This window comes from Hemitrygon akajei, chromosome 7 (genome assembly GCF_048418815.1).
Source record: "Hemitrygon akajei chromosome 7, sHemAka1.3, whole genome shotgun sequence".
Classification (NCBI taxonomy): domain Eukaryota; kingdom Metazoa; phylum Chordata; class Chondrichthyes; order Myliobatiformes; family Dasyatidae; genus Hemitrygon; species Hemitrygon akajei.
The window spans coordinates 81,791,556-81,812,968 of NC_133130.1; the positions used below are offsets into that span (position 1 = coordinate 81,791,556).

The 21,413-nt window shown below is 39.1% G+C and overlaps 1 protein-coding gene across 9 annotated transcripts in view; it reads right to left on the bottom strand.

The window, feature by feature from the left end:
- Positions 1 to 21,413, bottom strand: part of plcb4a (phospholipase C, beta 4a) — a 540,859-nt gene that overhangs the window by 167,221 nt on the left and 352,225 nt on the right. For all 9 annotated transcript variants that reach the window (XM_073051319.1, XM_073051318.1, XM_073051315.1 and 6 more), the window contains 4 exons: positions 20,873 to 20,973; positions 18,200 to 18,257; positions 12,169 to 12,277; positions 647 to 857 (listed from right to left, as the gene is read on the bottom strand). In XM_073051319.1, coding sequence (XP_072907420.1) covers positions 647 to 857; positions 12,169 to 12,277; positions 18,200 to 18,257; positions 20,873 to 20,973 — 479 coding nt within the window. The remainder of the gene's footprint in view (positions 1 to 646; positions 858 to 12,168; positions 12,278 to 18,199; positions 18,258 to 20,872; positions 20,974 to 21,413) is intronic.

Consider the following 21,413-nt stretch of genomic DNA (forward strand, 5'->3'; position numbering starts at 1 on the left):
ACACAAAACTTCAGTCAGACCTCAACAAGTTCACATGAGCCAGTTAGAAAAGACCGCAAGTATAAACTAAGATGCTGATAAACAAGGACAATGGAATATGGAAATGTGACCAAGAAAGGTTAATTTTTCACCATAATCACACGACGAGGAGATAGGAGATAGTAAAGTTAACTGTTTCAATGTAAAATTGAAAACGAAGCATAAACAACCACTGAAACTCCAGTTAGGCAGATCATAAGGATCCAAGGAACTGATCTCAAAACCAGCTCAGAACATCTTCAACGTTATATTTTGCTCAAGGCCTACAGTACTTTCCAAGGAAGGGATGAGAGGCTGACAAGGCACAAAAGGTACTACAGGCAATATCAATTAAACAATAAGACTATCTCTAACTGCTATCCTAATTTTTCATTAGAAATGGCTGCCTACAGCCCAGACACAGGATATACTATAAAATCCGGTGCAGTGGTCTCTTTGCCTAGATCCTGCACTTTGATATTCAGGGAGCCTGGACTCTGTTGTGGGTAGAGCTGAAGAAGAGGTGGTGGAGGATCAATTACAAATGAGTATTATAATGTTGTTAGTTTCCTTAAAGACTCGTGCAGAAACAACTTTTTAAAGATATTCCAAACACATTGTGACTAACCTGCATCCAGATAAAAGGACTTGTCTGTACATCTCTACAGAGGATTTGCCTCCAAACTGCCTGCCTATGAGATATGTATTATGAGAGGAACTGATAAAGTAATGGGATAGAGGTTGGTCCATCTCTTGATACAACTCCAACCGATCAAGGAAGACGGGTGCATTTTCATCTGACATCAGATACCTGCAGAACCCATCACACGACATATTAGCTGCAAAACAAAATTGATAGTTTTAATTCAAATCAGACCACCTGATTCAGAAATCTGTGTCAATGTCGTGTTGTACATTAATACAGCATCTCTAATTAGGTCTGTGCAACCAACCAGAACTGATTAATGTGCTGCAAAGATTTGACTCTAAGCTGAAAGTGTCACTCTCCCCTTAACAGAAGCCAATGGAAACAATGTCATATGAAAAGCCTAATTCTGTATTCACTGTTGTATCGATTACAAAACCCCCCGACACATCAGAAAGCAAAACCATGCATTCTACGAAGTGGTGCAATGACACTTTAAGTACTGCAGTGTATTCACAGAAATACAATTTCAACTAACTTTTAGCGCTTTCAATTCCACTCTTGAAGGCCAGAACAGAGTTTTATAAAACAACAACCATGACACAGCATATTCCGCAAATATTCAAGTTTATTTGTTTTCCTCCCCTTAAATAATGCCCCTGAAAAGACATCCTATGCACCAAATGCAGCTGCTGAAGAATGCCATGTACATGGCGATGAATGCTGCCTGCTGAGTACCTGCATGGAAGTAATAATGCTGCACCACTATCAGAGGACAACAGGAGGTAAAACCCTTGCAGCAGAAACATCATCACCATCATTATGTGCCGTGTCGTATGACGTGGGCAATCATGGTCTCATAACCATGATTGTACTTGACAAATTGGTCTACAGAAGTGGTTTGCCATTGCCTTCTTCTGGGCAGTGTCTTTACAAGACGGGTGACCCCAGCCATTATCAACACCCTTCAGAGATTGTCTGCCTGGCGTCAGTGGTCTCATAACCAGGACTCGTGATATGCACCATCTGCTCGTATGACATCCACCACCTGCTCCCATGGTTTCACATGACCCTGTTTGGGGGCTAAGCGGGTACTGCACCTTGTCCAAGGGTGACCTGCAAGTTAGCAGAAGGAAGGAGTGCCTTACACCTCCTTTGGTAGAGACTTATCTCCACCCCACCACCCAAAGAAAACAATCATTATTTATTGGGCAAAATCTACCAGAAGCAGGAGTAACGTGTTGCTCTGAGTTACAAGGAACTGCCTTCCTGCCTACTGACTGCTTGCTAAGGAAGGAAAGAGAACAAAGGATCTGGAAATATAGATACTTAATTCATTGAAAGGTAGATACGAAGTGAAGAGAACTTTTGGCACATTGGCCTTTAGAGATCAGAGCACTGCGTACAGGAGTTGGGATGTTACGTTGAAGTTGCATAAGATGTTCATGAGGCCAAATTTGGAGTACTATGTGCAGTTCTGGTCACCTACCTACAGGAAAAACAGAAATAAGATTAAGAGTTCAGAGAAAATTGACAAGGATGTTGCTGGAACTTGAGGATCTGAGTTATAAGAAAGGTTGAATAGGTTAGGACTTTAATTCTCTAAAACGCAAGAGAAAGAAGGGAGATTTGATAGAAGTATACAAAATTATGAGTGGCATAAATAGGATAAATGGAAGCAGGCTGTTTCCACTGACATTGGGTGAGAATAGAACTGGAGATTATAGGCTATGGGTAAAAGATGAAATATCTAAAGGGAACTTCAGGGAGAATTTCTTCACTCAGAGGATGGTGTGAGTGTAGAATGAATTGCCAGTGGAAGTGGTGGATGCATGCAGGTTCATTTGCAACATTTAGGAGAAATTTGGAGAAGTACATGGATGAGAGTGGTATTGACAGCTATGGTCCCGGCAGAATAATAGTTTGACATGGACTAGATGGGCCAAAGAGCCTGTGTCTGTGCTACAGCACTCTATGACTAAGAAACCCCAACAATTCAGCAGTAAGGACAACTCCAACATAGTGAATGAGCAAGCATACATGAAAAGGTAGACTATTCCCAAAACAGTAGGTTAGAGGTTTGGAGTTTGAAGCACTGAACTAGCATCTGTCCCTGCCTCTCTTGGGGCTTCAGGTCAAGGTTCTTCCTTCAGGTGGGCATGAGGTTTTCACAGACGGTTGGCACTCAGTTTGGGAAGTGTACAGAAAACTGGTATCGGACAAATGGTTAACTGCAGTGAAAGATCAGCTCGGTTCATGAGACCTGTAGTGCAAGAAATCTGCATACTGAGGTCAGCTGGAAACTATTACAGATTGCATACAACAGCTGTCAGAAAAATTGTGAGGCAGCAATGTTTAGAAGGATAACGAGGTTTACCTCCCCAAGCACTCTGAAACCTTACTCAAAGATATACTGCTCTTCCGAGAGAATGAAGCCCATTAAAGCCCTCTGACCTTCTTTAGCCCTTCCCTGGTTGTGCTGGAGACCACTGATGAAAACTCCCCCAAGAAGTGTTTGTCCAGCATTATAACCACTGTCGACTGTAAAGAGACAACCCCCAGCACTTAACAGTAACCAATAATCTCATTTGTACAGGTCAGGAGCAAGGACCATTAAGATAGGCTGTGCCAGAGGCTTTGGAATGAAATAACATACTGTATAGTTGGTTCAGTGAGTGCTACTGATTGTTTAATTTCTGGCTCTAAACTGCCATCTCCACCATCAAAGTTTTATCACAGAATCACCATTACATCTTTACACCTTCCACAGCACAGAAGAATAAAGGAAAGTACACTGTCCATGACTGAGGCTGAGTTGGGAGTTCAGGATCGTGGGGTGGGGGAGGAAGGAAGAGGGGGTTGGGAAGGATAAATAAAGTTTTGATTGATATCTGGGGGTAGGGAAAGATTCGATATGGACAGACAGCCACATAAGGCCCAAATAGTTTGAGAGAGGTTACAGTCAGGAGATCAATGTGTTGTTCGCGGAGCAGAGGTGGAAGGAATTAAAGATCAGGTTGACATAGACATCTGAGGGTTCGAGGGTGATCTTCAACTCTTCAGGACACTTTTAATATCTATGTCTTGTCCAACCGCAACTGATGTTAGAACTCCTTAGCATATTGATCACCATCACTGCAAGATTTTGCTCATCTCTACTGATGCTATCATACATGAACTTGACATTCTGAGTCCCAACTACAGTATCATTCCCTTCACACACAATAAACTACAACTCATTCCCAACATTACTGGCTACATAAACACAGAGATTCTGCAGATATTGGAGATCCAGAGGAACACACACAAATGCTGGAGGAACTCAGTAGGTCGGGCAGCATCAATGGAAATTAATAAATGGTCGATGTTTGGGGCAGAGACCCTTTCTTCAAGACAGGAAAGGAACAGGGAAACACCACCGGGGAATGGGGATGGAAGGAGGATGAGCTGCAAGGTAATAAGTGAAGCCAGGTTGGTGGGAAAGGTAAAGGGCTGGAGAAGGAGGAGTCTGATAGGAGAAGAGAGTGGCGCTTAGGAGAAAGGAAAGAAAGTGGGGCACCGGGGGAGGTGATAGGCAGGTGAGGAGAAGAGTTAAGAGGCCAAAGTGGGGCTAAAGAAGCGGCAAGAAAAAAATCACTGGAAGGAGAAATCTATACTCATGCCATCAGTTTGGAGGCTACCCAGACAGAATTTGAGGTGTTGCTCCTCCACCCCGAGTGTGGCCTCATCTTGGCAAAAAAGGAAGTCATGGACTGATATGTCAGAATGGGAATGGGGATGGGAATTAAAATAGTTGGCCACTGGGAGATTCTGCTTTTGGGGGATGTAGTGGAGGTGCTTGAAAATGCAGTCCAATTCACGCCAGCTCTCACTAACATAGAGGAGGCCACATCAGGAGCACCAGATAGACGACCTCAACAGGGGAGGGAAGAATGGGCGAAGGAAGCACGGATGGAGCGATCCCTGCGGAAAGTGGAGAGCGGGGAGAAGGTAAAGATGTGTTTGGTGGTAGGATCCCATTAAAGACAGCCGAAGTTGCTGAGAATGATGCGTTGGGTGTGGAGGCTCATGGGGTGGTAGGTGGGGTCAAGAGGAGTTCTATCCCTGTTAAGGCAGCAAGAAGATGGGGTGAGCGTGGATGTTCAGGAAATGGAGGAGATGTGGCTGATGACAGCATAAACACTAGAGAAAAGGAAATTCTGTTCTTTGACAAGGAGGACATCTCCGATGTTTTGGAAAGGAAAGACTCCTCCTGGGAACAGATATGGCAGAGACAAAGGAAATGAGAAAAGGGAATAGCATTTTTTATAGGAGGCAGGGTAGTAAGAGAAACAGTTAAGATAGCGATAGGAATCGGTAGGTTTATAAAAGATGTCGGTAGACAGTTTGTCTCCAGAGATGGAGGCAGAAAGATTAAGAAAGGGGAGAGATGATCACAAATGAGCCAAGTGAACTTAAGTACAGGGTGGAAGTTGGAGGCATTGTTGATGAAATTGATGAGCTCAGCATTGATGCATGAAGCTGCACTAATGCAATCGTCAATGGAAGAGAAGGAGAGTATTACCGGGGAAGGCTTCGAGCATGGACTGTTCCCCATAACCAACAAAAAGGCAGGCATAGCTAGGGCCTTTGCAGGTGCCCATGACAACCCCTTGAGTTTGGAGAAAGTAGGAGGAACCGAAGGAGAAATTGTTGAGTGTGGGGACCAGTTCCACCAGATGGAGGTGGGTGGTGGTGGAGAGGAATTTGTTGGATCTTTTTTTGAGAAAGATGGGGGATAAAATGTACAGGGAGGTGATGAAAATCAGACAGTCAGAGACAGGGAACTGAAAGTTGTTGAGTAGATTGAGAACATGTGAAGTGCTGAGGATGTAGGTGGGAAGGGAATGAAACAAGCAGGATAGAATAGAGTCAAGGTATACGGACATGATTCAGCGGGGCAGGACCAACCAGAACCTGCTCCTAGGATGAGGCTTTCTTTTCCAGAACTTCAGGGCTTTCGTCCTCCTTCAAAGAATTGGGTTTCCCTTCTTCTACCACTGATGCTGCCCTGACCCGATTCTCCTCTGCTTCCCGGACATCCGTGATCGACCCATCTTCCCGCTGCCTTGAGGGGATGGAGTGTCTCTACCATCCCATGAACTTCTGTATCCAATTCTCTGCAACTTCCTCCATCTTCTTCCACCAAACATATCCTTACCTCTCCTCCACTCTCTGCTTTCCGCAGGGATCACTCCCTCATTAATTCCCTTGTCTATATGTCGCTCTCCACTAATCTCCCATCTGGCACATATCCCTGCAAGCGACAGAACTGCTATAGCTGCCCATTCACCTCCTCTCTTACTTTCAGTGTCCCACACAACCCTTCTAGATGAAGCAATGTTTCACCTGCAAATCTGTTGTGGTCATCTATTCTATCCAGAGCTCCCAATGTGGCCTCCTCTACATTGGTGGGACCAATTCTTTCATGTAATGCCTCCTGACCTGCTAAGTTCCTACAGCATTTATGTGTATTGCTTTGGCAACATTCTCCATTGTATTACATCCTTTTTCCTTGTAACTCTTCTTCCTTGTTGATTTATTGTAACTTTGGTCTTAAAACTATTGAGTTTAGCTTTATAGTCTCTTCCATTCCTCATCCCATCATGGCTCTGTTCACTCCTCTGTCCATTTCTGCACCCACCCCGGTGTCAGAACCTTAACTCACTTACTCCTTCTGCCTCCCTTCTGACTTCCCCATATTTAGCTAACCCCCCCCCCGGTCAAATTTTGAACAAACGTTTGGTCAGCTTCTTCAGATATTGTAGATTCAGTATTGATGTGATAAAAGATGTATTGCTTAGAAATTCTGTTGACCTGTATCACACTGGGTTATGGGTATCACAATTTTGGCCATTGGTACCTTCCCACATGTTGTTAGCATGGATAGAAGATTGTCTGATTGGCAGGAGGCAAACAGCTGGAATAAAAGGGGCCTTTTCGGTTGCTGCTCGCAACTAGCAGTGTTCCACAGGAATGGTAATGGGAGCGCTTGTATTCATGTTATACGTCAATAATTTGTATGATGGAATTGACGGCTTTGCGGCTAAGTTTGTGGTCAATACAAAGATTGGTGGAGGGGCAGGTAGTGTTGAGGAAGCAGGGAGTCTGAAGAAGGACTTAGACAGATTGGGAGAATGGGGCAAATAAGTAGCAGATGGAATATAGTTCAGGGAAATGTATGGCCATGCACATTGGGTGAAGGAATAAAGGCATAGACTATTTTCTAAACAGGGAGACAATTCAAAAATCAGAGGTGAAAGGGACTTGGGAGTACTCGTGCAAGATTTCCTAAAGGCAGGTTGAATTGATGGTAAGGAAGGCAAATGTAATGTTAGCGTTCGAGAGGACTAGAATATAAGAGCAAGAATGTGACGTTGAGGCTTTATAAGGCATTGATCAGAGTGCACTTGAAACATTAGCCCCTTATCAAAGAAAAGATGGCAGGGATGGAAGAGGGTCCAGCAGAGCTTGACAAGAATGATTCTTGGAATAAAAGGATTCTTGGAACAGGGATGGGAAGGAATTTCTTTAGCCAGAAGGTGGTGAATCTGTGGAATTCATTGTCACAGATGGCTGTGGAAGCGAAGGCATTGGCTATGTTTAAAGCAGATGTTGATAGGTTCTTGATTTGTCAGGGCATCAAAAGTTATGGGGAGAAGGCAGGAGAATGGGGTTGAAAGGGATAATGAATCAGCCATGTAGGTATGGCACAGCAGACACGATGGGGCAGATGTTCTAATTCTACCCTTATGTCTTATGGTCTCATAAAGTCACAAGACATTTCTGTAATGGATAAATGATTGCCCGGGCCAAAGACAGCTCCAGAATTTTGGGATATAGTGAAGGAAATGAGAAAAAGAAATGGCCAATAGGAATCATCTTCAAAGAAGATCATGGCTATTGGGTTGACAGTCTTTGAACACTGAAGGGAAATGAGGAATGTTTGGCCTGGGTGCCTATGAGTGTGTCACTGGATGAGACATGATAGGATGATGCCGAGTAATGCTGTACTGACAAGGACAAGCATCAGAATGGGGAAGAAATGTGGTCTAAGTTACTTTGACCATGGAATGATTGTTGGTGCCAGATGTGGTGGCTTGAGTTTCTCAGAACTGTTGATCCACTACGATTTTCACAAGCAACAGCCCCTAGAGTTTATAGAGAATGGTGCAGAATAAAGATCCAGTGAGGGGTCAGAGGAGAATAGCCAGACTAGCTCAAGCTGACATTAAGGTGACGGCAACTCATGAGTCACATGTTACAGCCATAATGTGCAGGTGCATGTCTAAACACGCAACATATCACATCTTGAAGTGGATGGGCTGCAAAAGCAGAAGGCCATGAACATATACTCAGTGTATCATTCAGTCATGATGATGCCAAAATGCCATCATTCAGTCATGATGAATGTTAAAAAAAACACAAGAACATAAGAAATAAGAGCAGGAATAAGCCATCTGGCCCATCGAGCCTGCTCCACCATTCAATAAGATCATGGCTGATCTGGCCATGGACTCATCTCCACCTCCCTGCCTTTTCCCAATAACCCTCAATTCCCCAACTATGCAAAAATCTACCCAGTTACATCAATAGGAAGTTGGCTAAAAACAGTGTGCTTGAAAGGAGGCCTTAAAGGGGAAGGTTGGTGAAAGAACTGAGCAAAGGAATTCCAGACTGTTGAGCCGAGGTACTTAAAGGTAAAGGAATGGGAAAAACAAATGCAGTGGAGAATGCAAAGGTCATCAGAGAAAAGTATATGGGGTTGCAGGAATAAATGGATTAAAAAAAAAGGGATATTTAAACTTGAGGTAGAAGGGAATGGGGAGCCAAATTCTGCCAGATAAGTTTTCGGTGAGATGGTTTGTAGTACAATAGGATATAGAGGTCAGGGTATTGTGGGATCTACAGTTTACATTGATTTGAACCATGGAGACAGCAAAAGGAGGAATGGAGTAAAAAAAAAATCAAATGATGCTGATACTGTTAATCCAAATGCAAAAATTCTTGGAATTAGTGGTCGGGCAACATTTGTGAAATTTGAATAAGAATAATATATAGATTAGAGCTTTAATGGCACAGAGTTTGGACTGGGAGGCAGAGGTGAATAGTGCTACAGAGATGTAGGTTTTCTACGGAAAAGATATGAGGTCAGGAATGCAAAGAAAGATTATTCAAGTTTATAAAACTGTGCCATTAAGGAAATGGTTCACCCAATCAATTTAATTTCATGTCCACTAGATGGCAGATATTGTTAAGGTTTCACCAGTTTTGTAAAATTACAAAGTGATAATGTTTTATGTTCTATGGGAACCAACACTGACACTGCGCTTCCAAGGCAGGAAAAATGTGCTGGCCTCATTATCAAAGATCCCACATTTGAAACATTTTTGGGTAGTTTGGTAAGTAAGAAAGAGAGCTCATTTCAAGCTAATTCAGATTTTTGTTCACTTCAACAAACTGCATAAAATGCAATTAACTCAGCAGTGTATAGTACAAAAAGAAACTTCATTTTTTTTGGCTGTGTTTCCTTGATTTACAGTATCAGACGGTCTCACCACCTGCAGACAGAAAAATAGCATGCCCCAACAACACTGCGATATCAGGTCATAAATTTGTGGAAATGCATGAGAAAATATGGCCCCAAGGTCAAGCTGAAGGACTGAAAGCCCTGGAACAACTAGCCCAAGAGCCTTGGCCCAAATCATCTAAAGTATGGGAAAGTTTGCTGGATGAATAAGAAGATGGGTGGGGAAAGATTTTGTTGAATTTTCACTAAATCAAGTTATAAAAGTTTGAAGTTATTAACTTTAATAGTTGAGGAGTCAATGGAGACAGTCCATTTGTTCTACCTCACCTCAACACATTAATGAACCAAAAGCTTTAGTTAATCTTGTCAGCATAAATCAGTGAAAATGAGTCTGGTCAGTGCAAGGATCACCTCATGATAAACCTGCAAAGTTCATCAACTGTAAATTGAGTTGCGTCTGGTTTAAAGGTCAGAGAAGGGGGTCAATTGACTGGGTCGAGGTTAGTTGAAAGGTTATGCCATTCAGGGCTGAGATGGAAGTTTTCCTCTCTCAAAGGGTGGTGAAGTTGCAGAGATCTTTACTGCAGAAAGTTGTGGAGGCCAGTGAGAAAAACAGAAGTTATGAAGGGGATGAGGACAGAGCAGCAGCACAGCATTGAGATACACGGTCAGATCAGAATGATGGAGCAGGCTCAAGAGGCTCAAATAGCCTTGCATTTCTATGTGTTTCAATAAAACCCACCACCCAAGAACCCAGTAGCGCACATAAAACTGATAATATTTTAGGGTCAAAAAATCATAGAATCAAAAAGCACAGAAATCATCCATTTCAGTCCATCTCATCCATGCTGACAGTGATGCCTATCTACACCAATCCTGGCTGCCTGCAGCAGGCCAATACCCCTCTATATCTATTCTGCTGAAGTAGCTGTCCAAATGCCCTTTAAACTGTGTATCTGCCCCTACCATTTCCTCTGGCAGCTGGTTCCAGATAACCACCACCTTCTGTGTGAAATAATTAACCCTCAGATCTTCTTTAAATATCTCTCTCTTACCTTAAATTCATGCTCTCTAGTGAAAGGTTCCCTTGTCCTGGGAAAAAGACACTAACTTTCTGTCCTTTCTATGACCCTCATCATTTTCTAAACCTTGAAAAGGTCTCTCCCAACCTCCTCCCTACATGACAATGAGAATCATGGGCTTGCTGAGATTTTTCTGATTGCAACCCTTCAAGGAAAATCTTCCAATTAAATTTTAATTTGGGGCAAAGACTAGCAAATCAAGAGAACGCTTCTTAATACAAAGGAAGAATATAAACAGTTAAAATCATAACAGACTTTATGTTTGCAACTACACTCTATTTGGAGGGAGCTTTGATGACTCAGCAGTATATGTATTCATTTTGAAAACATATTAAGAGTAGAAAATCATTTTTTAAAGCAATTTAGAAGGGCTTGCATTTGTAAGTGCTTAATTTTCATTGATAAATTATTGTTTAGTAGATGTGAAAATTAAACCTATGTATAAGTCATGGGCATGCCAAGCATTAGTAGAATGCCCTATGAGCAGATCTAATACTTAACAAACAGGCACTGGAGGTTTTACCCCATTCGGTAACTCTTCTAAATGCTAAATACTTTCTCCAACAAAAAAAAAGCTTGCTGTGTTGTGAAACTGCTCACCAGGAATTTGTACAAGCAAAATGTTGTTTCAAGGGGAACAACTATGCAATATTCATGACAGATATGGAGACAAAATTTAACACAGCCCAAGAATTCTTACAGGATCTGAGATAATATTTCGAGTGAAGTGTACTATATGAAAGATCGAAAAGCCTGGTAACATTTACAAACAAAGTAGTAATTAATCTAATTAGATTAATTGAGAATGAATCTCTCTTTAATTTAAACTCAGGAACGAGAACCTTACTGTCCTGGTCAATTACATACAAGACGAGGCTTGTCTTCGGATAATTCCCCAAGTTTTACAACGGTAGGCGTACAATTGAAAATACAACACTTTCCCATTACAATCATTAACATCAAGTGGTTTAGTGTTTGACTATCATTGCATCCACAAGAACCATGCTACGTGACCTCAATAATGTGAACTTTTGTGTCCTCTAACCAATGAAAAAATGGCCTGTTATTCAAGCACTACTGGGGTGTTGGATGGGTGGAATCAGGTGTGCAAACCTTTTCTGTTGCTGATTGCACGGTGTGGCCATACAAAAGTAACAGAGGAATGTAACCTAATAGCTGAAGCTTCAATATAGAGCACCAGTGTCCACTCAGCATTATACACTAATTGATCTGCTTCAGCTATGCACTTCTGGCAAACATCCACAAAGGACCCATGCAACCCCATCAATGTGCTGATGCTCACACACCATCTTGGAACACTTGAGTATGCTCAAAACTCAGCTTTAACCATCTTAGTTTCTCTTTAGACATCCTTTATGAATCTCCAACAATTAAAAAAGACTTTCACTATTAGTTTTCCAGCCACTGTATTTAATAATATCATTAAATTGCCACTTTGATTGAATGGAAAAGATTAAATTTTCCATAGTGCCTTTAGTTACTACCATGTGGAAAAACTTCTCTCCTTTTAAAGCAGTTCCTCTATGAGGCAGTGAATATGTGACTTCAAGATAAACTGCAGCAATAATAATACAGATGTGTAGAATTAAACAAAGCAATATCTCATGGAGATTAGATTAAATCCCAGTGTTAAATGTGGGGTGTTTCACTAAAACAATACGCAGATGAATGCATCTGCATTACAAACAAAGTAAAATGACTTCAGGACCAAAATGCAACAGTTGTGTAAAAAAACTGCTGGATAAAACAACAGCAGAAAATGTTTGAAAATGATATACCCCACTACTCAAACTTTGCTTTATATTAAGGCAGAAAGATGCAAGAGAGCTTACCTTGTTTTCTCAGTGTTTCATCTGGTTCATAATTCTCAAGTATCTGCATTGCTCTTTTCGTGTCATAGAAGGGGAACAAAATTTCATTCAGGCGAGGATCTCGTTGATTCTACAGTAAGGAAATGACTGAATTAAAGTGTTTCCCACCACTGTCTTATAACAGAAAATAATAACAATAATGGTGCAAGAAATATTAATAAAAGTAAAATATAAGTACGTTTTCCCTTTGGTTATTTGTGTTTAATGATAAGGTAGAACAGTAAAGAGATGATCTCTCTGAACATAATGCCCATCATTTCTACATGCATTTTCTTTAAGTGTCACATAAAATGAGCCAAAGTTTGAGAAACATTGCAATTTTACCCTTCAAAGCATTTCCTATGTTGTTATGAAAGAGTCAAGCCTTCTGCGTGTGCTTACTACAGGTCAGCCATGAAATGAGGTCAGCATTTCAACAAATGAGATTGACTCGATAATTCAAGAACAGCTATTTCAAGATTGGGTGATGATAACCTTATATATTTAGGAATTACATACTCTACTACACATGTAATAGCTGTAATGGTTTTCAACTTCAAAACAGATGGATTTTACAGACTGTGAAATTCAGAAGTTAATCTTTACTGGCATTTTGTCATTGTATCAATGTACAGTAAAGCTGTTTTCATGAGAATATTCCAATACATTTCCAGATTTTACTGTATTCATTTATTTTACCCTTACCTATCGTGCACACAAACACGTGCATGTGTGTATATACATGCACATGCATGCAGTTTCACTTTGGATTAACTTAAGACACTTTTCTCAAATATTTGCCAATTTTCCCCTGGATCATCAGCCCACTTCAGAGAGAAAACAGAGCTAATAGATAAGTCACAATTTTCATCAGCCTGCCATTAACTAAACGTGATATGAAGTGTTTTCCATAGGATTACATCATGCCACATTGTCAAACAATTGCAAAAGTGTCCTATTACGTATCTTATTCATATTGTACAGTATGTTTTAATGCTATAGAATTATGTCAGTGCATCCTCAAATTCACACTGAAACATATAGTTTGAAGTTTGGGTGACAAATTACTAATATTTTCTTCTCTCTCTAAAATCACCTGGTAATATTTTAGTGGCTATTCAATTATATTTATCATGACAAAAGGATGTCTAATTATAAGTTACAGCATAAATTTTACTAATGTATTTCTTCTTTATATAATAGAAGTTCCTTATATAATTTACATTAAATCACATTGCTGTTGCTTTCACGATTACTTTGAAATTTGTGTTATTTCTCAGTTCCATTTTTTTTAGTCAATACTTTTGGTTCAAAGCTTTTTGTTATATTAAGTACCTGGGCCAAAGAAGAGCATGACAGGGGAGATTAAAGAAGGCAAAGTAGAACCATGAAATTACTGTAAGTTATCAACAAATGGAAAAACAAATTATTATCTCACAGGCACAGAGAAGTCAAGGTGGGAATCGGTTATGACAGGATAGTCAGTAGTTATGAGAGAATCTGATTAGGTAAACTTGGCATGTGAAATTACGTGTCTTATAATTACATGGAGGCCAAGGGTATTACTTGCAGGTCCAGCAACCCAGGTTCAACCCTGACATCCCATGTGCCTTGTGCAGGGTTTGCAAGTTCCCCGTATCATAGCGACCGAGTTTCTTCTGGGTGCTGTGGCTTCTATATACCAAAGAGGTAAGGATAGGTTGATTATTAGCTGTGCACATTGCCTTTTGTACTTAGATGAGTGGCAGTAACTGGTGGTGGGTGGTGGGAGCTGATGGAAATGTAGGAAGAAAGAGACGGGATTAATGTCAATGGGTACCTAATGCAGGCATGCTAATGGTGAGCTGAAGAGTCTGTTCCTTGACTCTACAACTGTATTAAAAGTTAAAAGATATAATATATTAGGTAAGCTTATCAAACACAAATAATGCAAAATCTAATTATCTGGATGGATTTTAACCCAGTGAAGTCATAGCAGAAGCACCAGTAAACCCACTGAATGTCTCCTTAGAGTAGTGATTCCAACTCCAACAAAATCCCTTTGAAGTGGGGAGTAGTTGACCACCAAAGTTTACAGGAAAAATATTGAGTTAGAAAGTTTACAAAAAGGTAAAAACAAATAAAAATGCACGGAAGCATGCTAGGTTTACCTCAATTTCTGGAAAAAAGGAATGGCCTGATAGGTCAACAAGTATTTATTGGGGAGAGGGGCACATATATTACTGAGTATGATCTAGCCCAGCTTTCATCAGAAAAAGTTCGAAACCTCTGCCACGGAGAAAGGTACAATGTCAGGAAGGACAGAACTATAGGCAAGTCTCTTCAACAATTATTGGGATTCCAACTAATAGAGTAAACAAAACCACAAATAACCAGCATGCATTTCAAATGGAAGAAGATTTACTTGGCTAACCTGAAACGAATTCCTTGAAGTAACTAAGGAATATTGGGCACGGCCAATGCAAACTGTTAAATACTGATATTTCAAAGTAAAGTACTATAGAGTCGTCTCATGACCATGAGTGAGTGTGAAATTAGAGAACAATTAAGAAAATTGTTCAGCCTAGCTAGCAGATTGGAAAATATAAAACTTATTATCGAGTACCAACCAAGCCCAGACATACAGTGTTAACAAGTGTAGGCTTGCTGAACTTATCGAACCTTAGACCATAATGTAAAGTTCGGGAGTCATTACCACAAAACAGATATAGAAGAACCGGAGAGGGTGAAAAAAATATTTACAAGTTTAATACCTGAACAGTGAAGTTAATCTTCCAGGAAAGAATGAGTAGCCCTAGTCACTTTTCTCTTATTAACAACAATTTTGAGATATTTTTAAAATTACAAATGGCTTTGATGGAATACATGCATCAAATGTGTTTCCACTTTCATCAATTATTAAACAAAGCTAGATGTCATAAGTATAAGCTAGCCATGAAGTCAAAGGAGAACTCTGAAACCGTTAAGGACATTACTGCAATCAGATGTTAAAGCAATAAGAATCCCTCTAAGTGGGAGACTGAAATAGAAGATTCAGCTGATAGTTATATGAGTGATGATAGAAGGATGACAGACTCAGCCTTGGTTTGGGCTACATGGCCTATTTACAAGCTTTAAGCTCAACGTAGGAAGTGAGTGATGACTGAAAGTTGTTTCTTGCACTGGAGTTCCGTGATTTTTTTTTTGGTCCATTATTGAGTGGATGTGGAGCGGATGTTTCCTATTGTGGGTGAATCAAGAATCAGGTAATTCTTGATTCTTGAATCAAGAATCAAGAATTACCACCAACATGCGTCATGAAATTTTTTAACTTAGCAGCAGTAGTTCAATGCAAAACACAATATAGAAGAGAGAATGAATGAATGAATAAATAAATTTCAGTATATGAATATTGAATGGATTAAAAATCATGCCCAACATATATTAAAAAAAAGTCCATTTAGGAAATAGATGGCAGAGGGGAAGAAGCTGTTCCTGAATTGTTGAGTGAGTGCCTTTGGGTTTCTGTATCTCCTACCTGATGGTAACAGGGAGAAAATGGAATGAGGCAAGAGGGCACAGGCTCAGAAAAGAGAAACATCAATTTCAAACAGAGATGAAGAAGAATTTCTTTAGTCAGAGGGCAATGAATCTGTGGAATCTGTCACTGGGTATATTTAAAGTGAAGGTTGATAGATTCTTGATTAGTAAGGGCATTAAAGATTATGGGGAGATAGCAGAAGAATGGGGTTGAAAGGCTTAATAAAGCAGGCATGATGGAATGGCAGAACAGACTCGATGGGCTAAGTGGCCTAATTCTGCTCCTATGTCTTATGATCCTTTGGTCTAAATTCACTTATTTACTTTTTTCACTTTTATTTGAATTCATTATCTGCATATCAACTTATTGCTATTTCTCACCCAAATGCACTAACCTATTTTGGCGGTGATGTAGGGTAAAGGTTACAGGGTATCTTGTACAAAGCACTTGATGTATGAACCAAAATATATTAGCAGTAATTGAGACCTTTGAGTGTCCTCTTGCTTCCATAAGCTATGGTAACTATGGTGACTTAATTTCAACTTTCCAGGCTGTATGCCTTGGTTCTTGAGAGGCCTTTATCAGTTTTGAGCAAATGCAGGGTAAAGCTAAAATTTTGGGGGAAATGTCCTTCCAGCAACATATTTTAAGTACTTAAATAAACATACATGATATATTTCCCAAACTTAAAATAAAAAATTATTACAATTAAAATCACAGATCAATTCTATTTACTTATGAGGCCTAAATTCTGAAACCTATACAGTGGATTTTGGCCAACTGAGTCAGGGCCAGTACATTTTAGCTCAATTAAGCAGCTGCCCCAACTAGCCAAAGTTTCATGGAAATCATTAAAAAGCTATAATAAAGACTGTTTCACCGAGTAACAAATTATGTATTTGAATGAAAAACAGAAAAAATTAGAACACTGTCAATACTAGCACAATACTACAAAATTGTATTAAATTAAGAATAGTTCAAGAATAGAATTGTATTAATCCAGTGTATACTGCTGAGTTCTTTTGCTTAACTGTAAATAAACAAAATCAGTGCAGACACCTAGTGTAGATAATGGACTGCTTCATACAACTCTTTCAAAAAATGCATCCTGCAAATCTTCATTTTCACTGTAACATTCAAGAGGATTGCCAACATCTTCAAATTCCTCACAGTTCCTAACTTGTTCAGGTAGAGAAATTGTTTCATTTTCACTCTCGGCATCACTGTTTCTGGCATCTCCAAGCTTGAATGCTTGAAATCACAGCAAGCAAAACAGTTCTGAACCGTCTTACTGCTTTTTTTTTAGCGACTATCATTGCTTTTAGAACACAAACATACACAACTAGCACTACTTAAAAACTGTTTGCTCTAAGTACGGTGTAGTGTCTAAAGGCAACACAAATGCATGCACTGACATTAGTTAGAAACTTCAGCAACAGTTTCCTGCCCCAATTAAAGAGCATATCGTCCCAAATAAATGAAGGTAATGCCGGCTATTTTCTTGGTGAGTTTTTGTTCTTTAAGAGTTGGCCCAGTAACGGGCTGGCACAATTAACTGAAGGCCCGATTAACTGGAATCTACTGTATCATACAAGACCAGATGACTTTTCACAAAATATAAACACCTCAAACTAACTTCAAAGATATAATATGGATAATGCAGAATATGAATGACCATTTTTCAGTTCACTTGACACAATGCAGCGAACGTAGCTTTTCATAATTAAACAGTTTTTTAAAAATAAGATCTGAATAAAATAAAAGTGGATGTAAAAAAATACATTATTTTTAAACACATAAAGTTGTCATGCTGGTTTAGATCTACAGTCCACGACATGATGAAGTGGGATCGTAAAGCACAAACATTTGGCATCTTTCTTTATTTTTTCCTCTGGTAGAAGAGATAAGTCATTTACAGTAAACATAGAATACCTGAGCACACAGAAAGTGAGAAGAATTGCACATAGATTTATTCAATATTCATATACGAATACTGCAAACAGGATTACAATTCTTCTCATTCTGCTGCTTAAGGAGAGGCAATAATTCATTTACAATATCTAGATAGGAGATTTGAGCATAAATAGATTCAGCATTTTTTTAATGTGAGTTTACTACTCTATAATATTAGGGCTGCAGAATTAAGATCACAAATCATTTTTAAGAACTTAGCTGAAAACAACATTCACAATGGTAACCCAAGAAAGAATTATTGAAAGGTCACCAATGTATAAAAAGACATACATTTCCAAATTTCCAACAGATTCAGTATTCACAGACTATATATAAAAGCAGCATGCAATACTTGCAAAGCAGAAGCAAATTTAGTCGTGCATGAAATGGTGTTTAATTTTATGTACTTGGCTGTCATTATTGTTACTTCATTGATAGCAAACAAACAGAGGCATAATCCATGCATTACACTCATCAGGAAGTCCTGAGTAAAGCAAACTATTGCAAGCATGACACAGTTAATGAATGAAAGAAGCTTACTTCATTCAGAAAGCTGACTAATTGGTCTACGGTTAAGTAATCAGATTTGTCTCCATTGCTGAAAAGGAATTCAGTAGAAATATAAATTGTTGGCATATTTTTGCAAAACTAATTTTTCAAAACAAAAGCCTAAGGATACTGCAATTTATTTGTGGTTGCAAATAGCTTCCATGAAACCTAATCTAATGCAAGAGAAATTATCAGAAACAGTACAAGCTTAACTTCAGTGCACTCTAGAAATTATTATAAAGTATTATCTTTGTTTAGGATAGCTATACACTGAGAATAAAGTAACAATAAATAAAAAAAATCTGCATATATTTAATGTATTACTCTTATTTCACAAAATTGCCAAAAACTATCACAAACCATTTACTTTATGAACTCCTCCTTTGGCAATATCCTAAGTAGAATATCAGATATTTTCTTCCAGAAAGGAACTATTCCTTTTCAGCTACTTCAATATTTTAATGCTGCAAATCAAGCTATCTACTCATGGTCATTTGGGTTCAATTTCAGGAAAAAAGAAATTCAAAATCTGAAAGCCTGACCTAATACTATATTTACATTTCCTGATAACTTAATCTGAGATTAGAATTGAACAGTACCAAAGGAAGTCTTTATTCTAGTTGAGAGAGTCCAATAAAGACTTTGGGACCCAATCCAATTTTAGCCCCACATTTCCTGGCTACTTTATAACCCTTAGCTCCCTTTCATGACAGCTGAAATTCTCAAATGAACATACATCTATCCAACTATAATGCAGAGAATCAGTATGAACAATAAGATTTGGTAACTAACCAGCACGCTCCATTAAATTGGCTTTATGTACATGATACAGGGAGAGTGAGTAGACAGAAATGAAAACAAGTTCAACACAAATAGCAAAAGAGTATTAGAAGGTTTTACTCTCGTAATAAAAAGACCAAAATAACAAATTAACTATTATATAGTTTCAATTTCAGGGTAAGGAGGAGATACTGGAATAAACTTAAACGTCTTTTTAACTAATCCACCATTCAGGTAAGATCACAATTGTTACAGCAGCTGATAGAAAACAGAAAATGGTAAAAACATACCTCATATCAAACAACAGCCATGGAGATGGAAACTAGTAAAAACACTCAGGCATTCATCAGGATTTCTCACTCATGATGAAAGAATTGTACCTAATCCTTCACCTCAGCCATTTTTTCCACCCTATCCTCATATCTGATGATGGACTTGGTGTTGAACAATCAAGTTCTTCCAGGTGAGGTGGCAATTCACTTGAACTTTATCCAATTTCATGTATTACATTCAGTGTTCATGATCTGGTCGCCATTGAATGAGCAAAATTAAAAGGAAGGACGCAGTCACACTGCAGAATACCACCTCACAATATGCATAGGTAAGTCTGAGTCTCCATTTTCCTGTCACTTCTCTCGTTGAACTTAAAACATAGACCACAATATCTGTGTAATCTGAACCTCTGTCTGCACATAGACAATATCCCACCATTCCCTGCCTCCTCAAGTGTCTCTCTAAATGCCTCTCAAATGCTGCTCTCATAGCTATTTCCACTACTTTCCTGCCAATGCATTCCAGGCACCCATCACTCCCAAGAGGACTATTATTGGAATCCAGACCCAGTGAAACCAACCTCCCATCAACAGAACTAACACTTGGAGAAATCAGTAACGAAGATGAACGATTTCATGTCCAGAAAAGGCAGCTGATGCTGGGAGCAGAAAACCGTGACAAGGACTAACACTGCAGAGGACTAGCGTCAAAAGCCAAGTGAAAAAGGAATTCCCTTGTATCACCAGCAGATGAGGGTTGATAGATTGTGAGGAGTTACAGCTGCCTCTGACGATCTTGTCCCTCTTTCATATGATTTCCCTAGTCCCCTCTATTCTCAATAGTGATATAAGACATCTGGCTTCATTAACTTTGGTGAGGAATACAAAGGGTTTCCAAAAACATGCTTTTGATGTGCCTTTCAGCTGGCATAATGTGGATTTGTTTATTATTTTGAGGATCTTTTTATACAACTTATAATTAATATGTCCACACCCTTTCTCTCACCAGTTTACATTTACTTTTTGATATAGGACCATTCTGAGATGTTGCAAATAATTACCAAATGAATTAAGTTAATGTTTTACCTGAATAGATGGGTTAGATAAAAAAAGACTTAATTCAGGAGCTGCAAAAAATACTCCAGGTGCTCTCCACACTACACTGATTATTAAAGTTAAATTATATGAATGGTGGTTACATTTTCAATTACACTAGTGTTTTAGTATCACAAGTACTGTTACAAAGGGAATAATTGAGTCCAGAATATCATATGCCATTCTCATTTTAGTGAAGGGATATTTCACAAACAGCATAGATTAGGTAAACGTTAGAAACTAAATGCTGCACTGCCATGAAAAGCAATGGGGAGAAATTTGCCTTTAGTTGCTGATGCTAAACATCTGCAGTGCAATCAAACTTGCAGACGCAAATGCAGCAGGTAGCCAATGCTCCCACAAACATTCAGCAGCAGTGACCAAAGACACATTTGCCCTCCGATGAATTCTGGACTTCCATAAATGCTGCTCTTTATTTCTACTACTGTATTAACGGTCTGCATATAGCTTCAGCTAGCTGCTAATTACTGCTCATTCTTAACAGTTCCAAACTTACAGTTTCTTGTACAGCTCTTCAATGTCAGTGCGAGGACATATCTTTTGAGTTAGTGCATAAAACTTATCAAAGGTGAAAACAGCAGGTTCAATTTCTTCATTCTGTAAGAGTGAGAGAATGTCCTTAGCATTTAATTGATAATTTATTAATCTACTACAATTATTCATAACATGCTTAGGTAAAATCAATATAAAACTGACATATATTTTCTTACTAACAATACAATAAAAACAGTATCATGGTCTGAATTAAAATTATTCACGAGATTGTAGTGAGATCTGGATCCCCACTTGCTTTAATTACAGAAAGCTTGAATTGCATAGGTAATTAGAAAATAATAACAGAAAGGTATTGTTTATTGCTCTGGGAATTGAATACAAAGATAGTGAGGCAATGATTCAGTTAGAAAGAGCATTGGTGAGATGACAACTGAAGATCCGCATTCAGTTTTGGCTGTCTTGATTAAGGACAAATGCCATCCTGTTGGAAAGAATTCCAGAGAAGGTTTGTGAGACTAACACCTGGAGTTGTCAGGTTATCT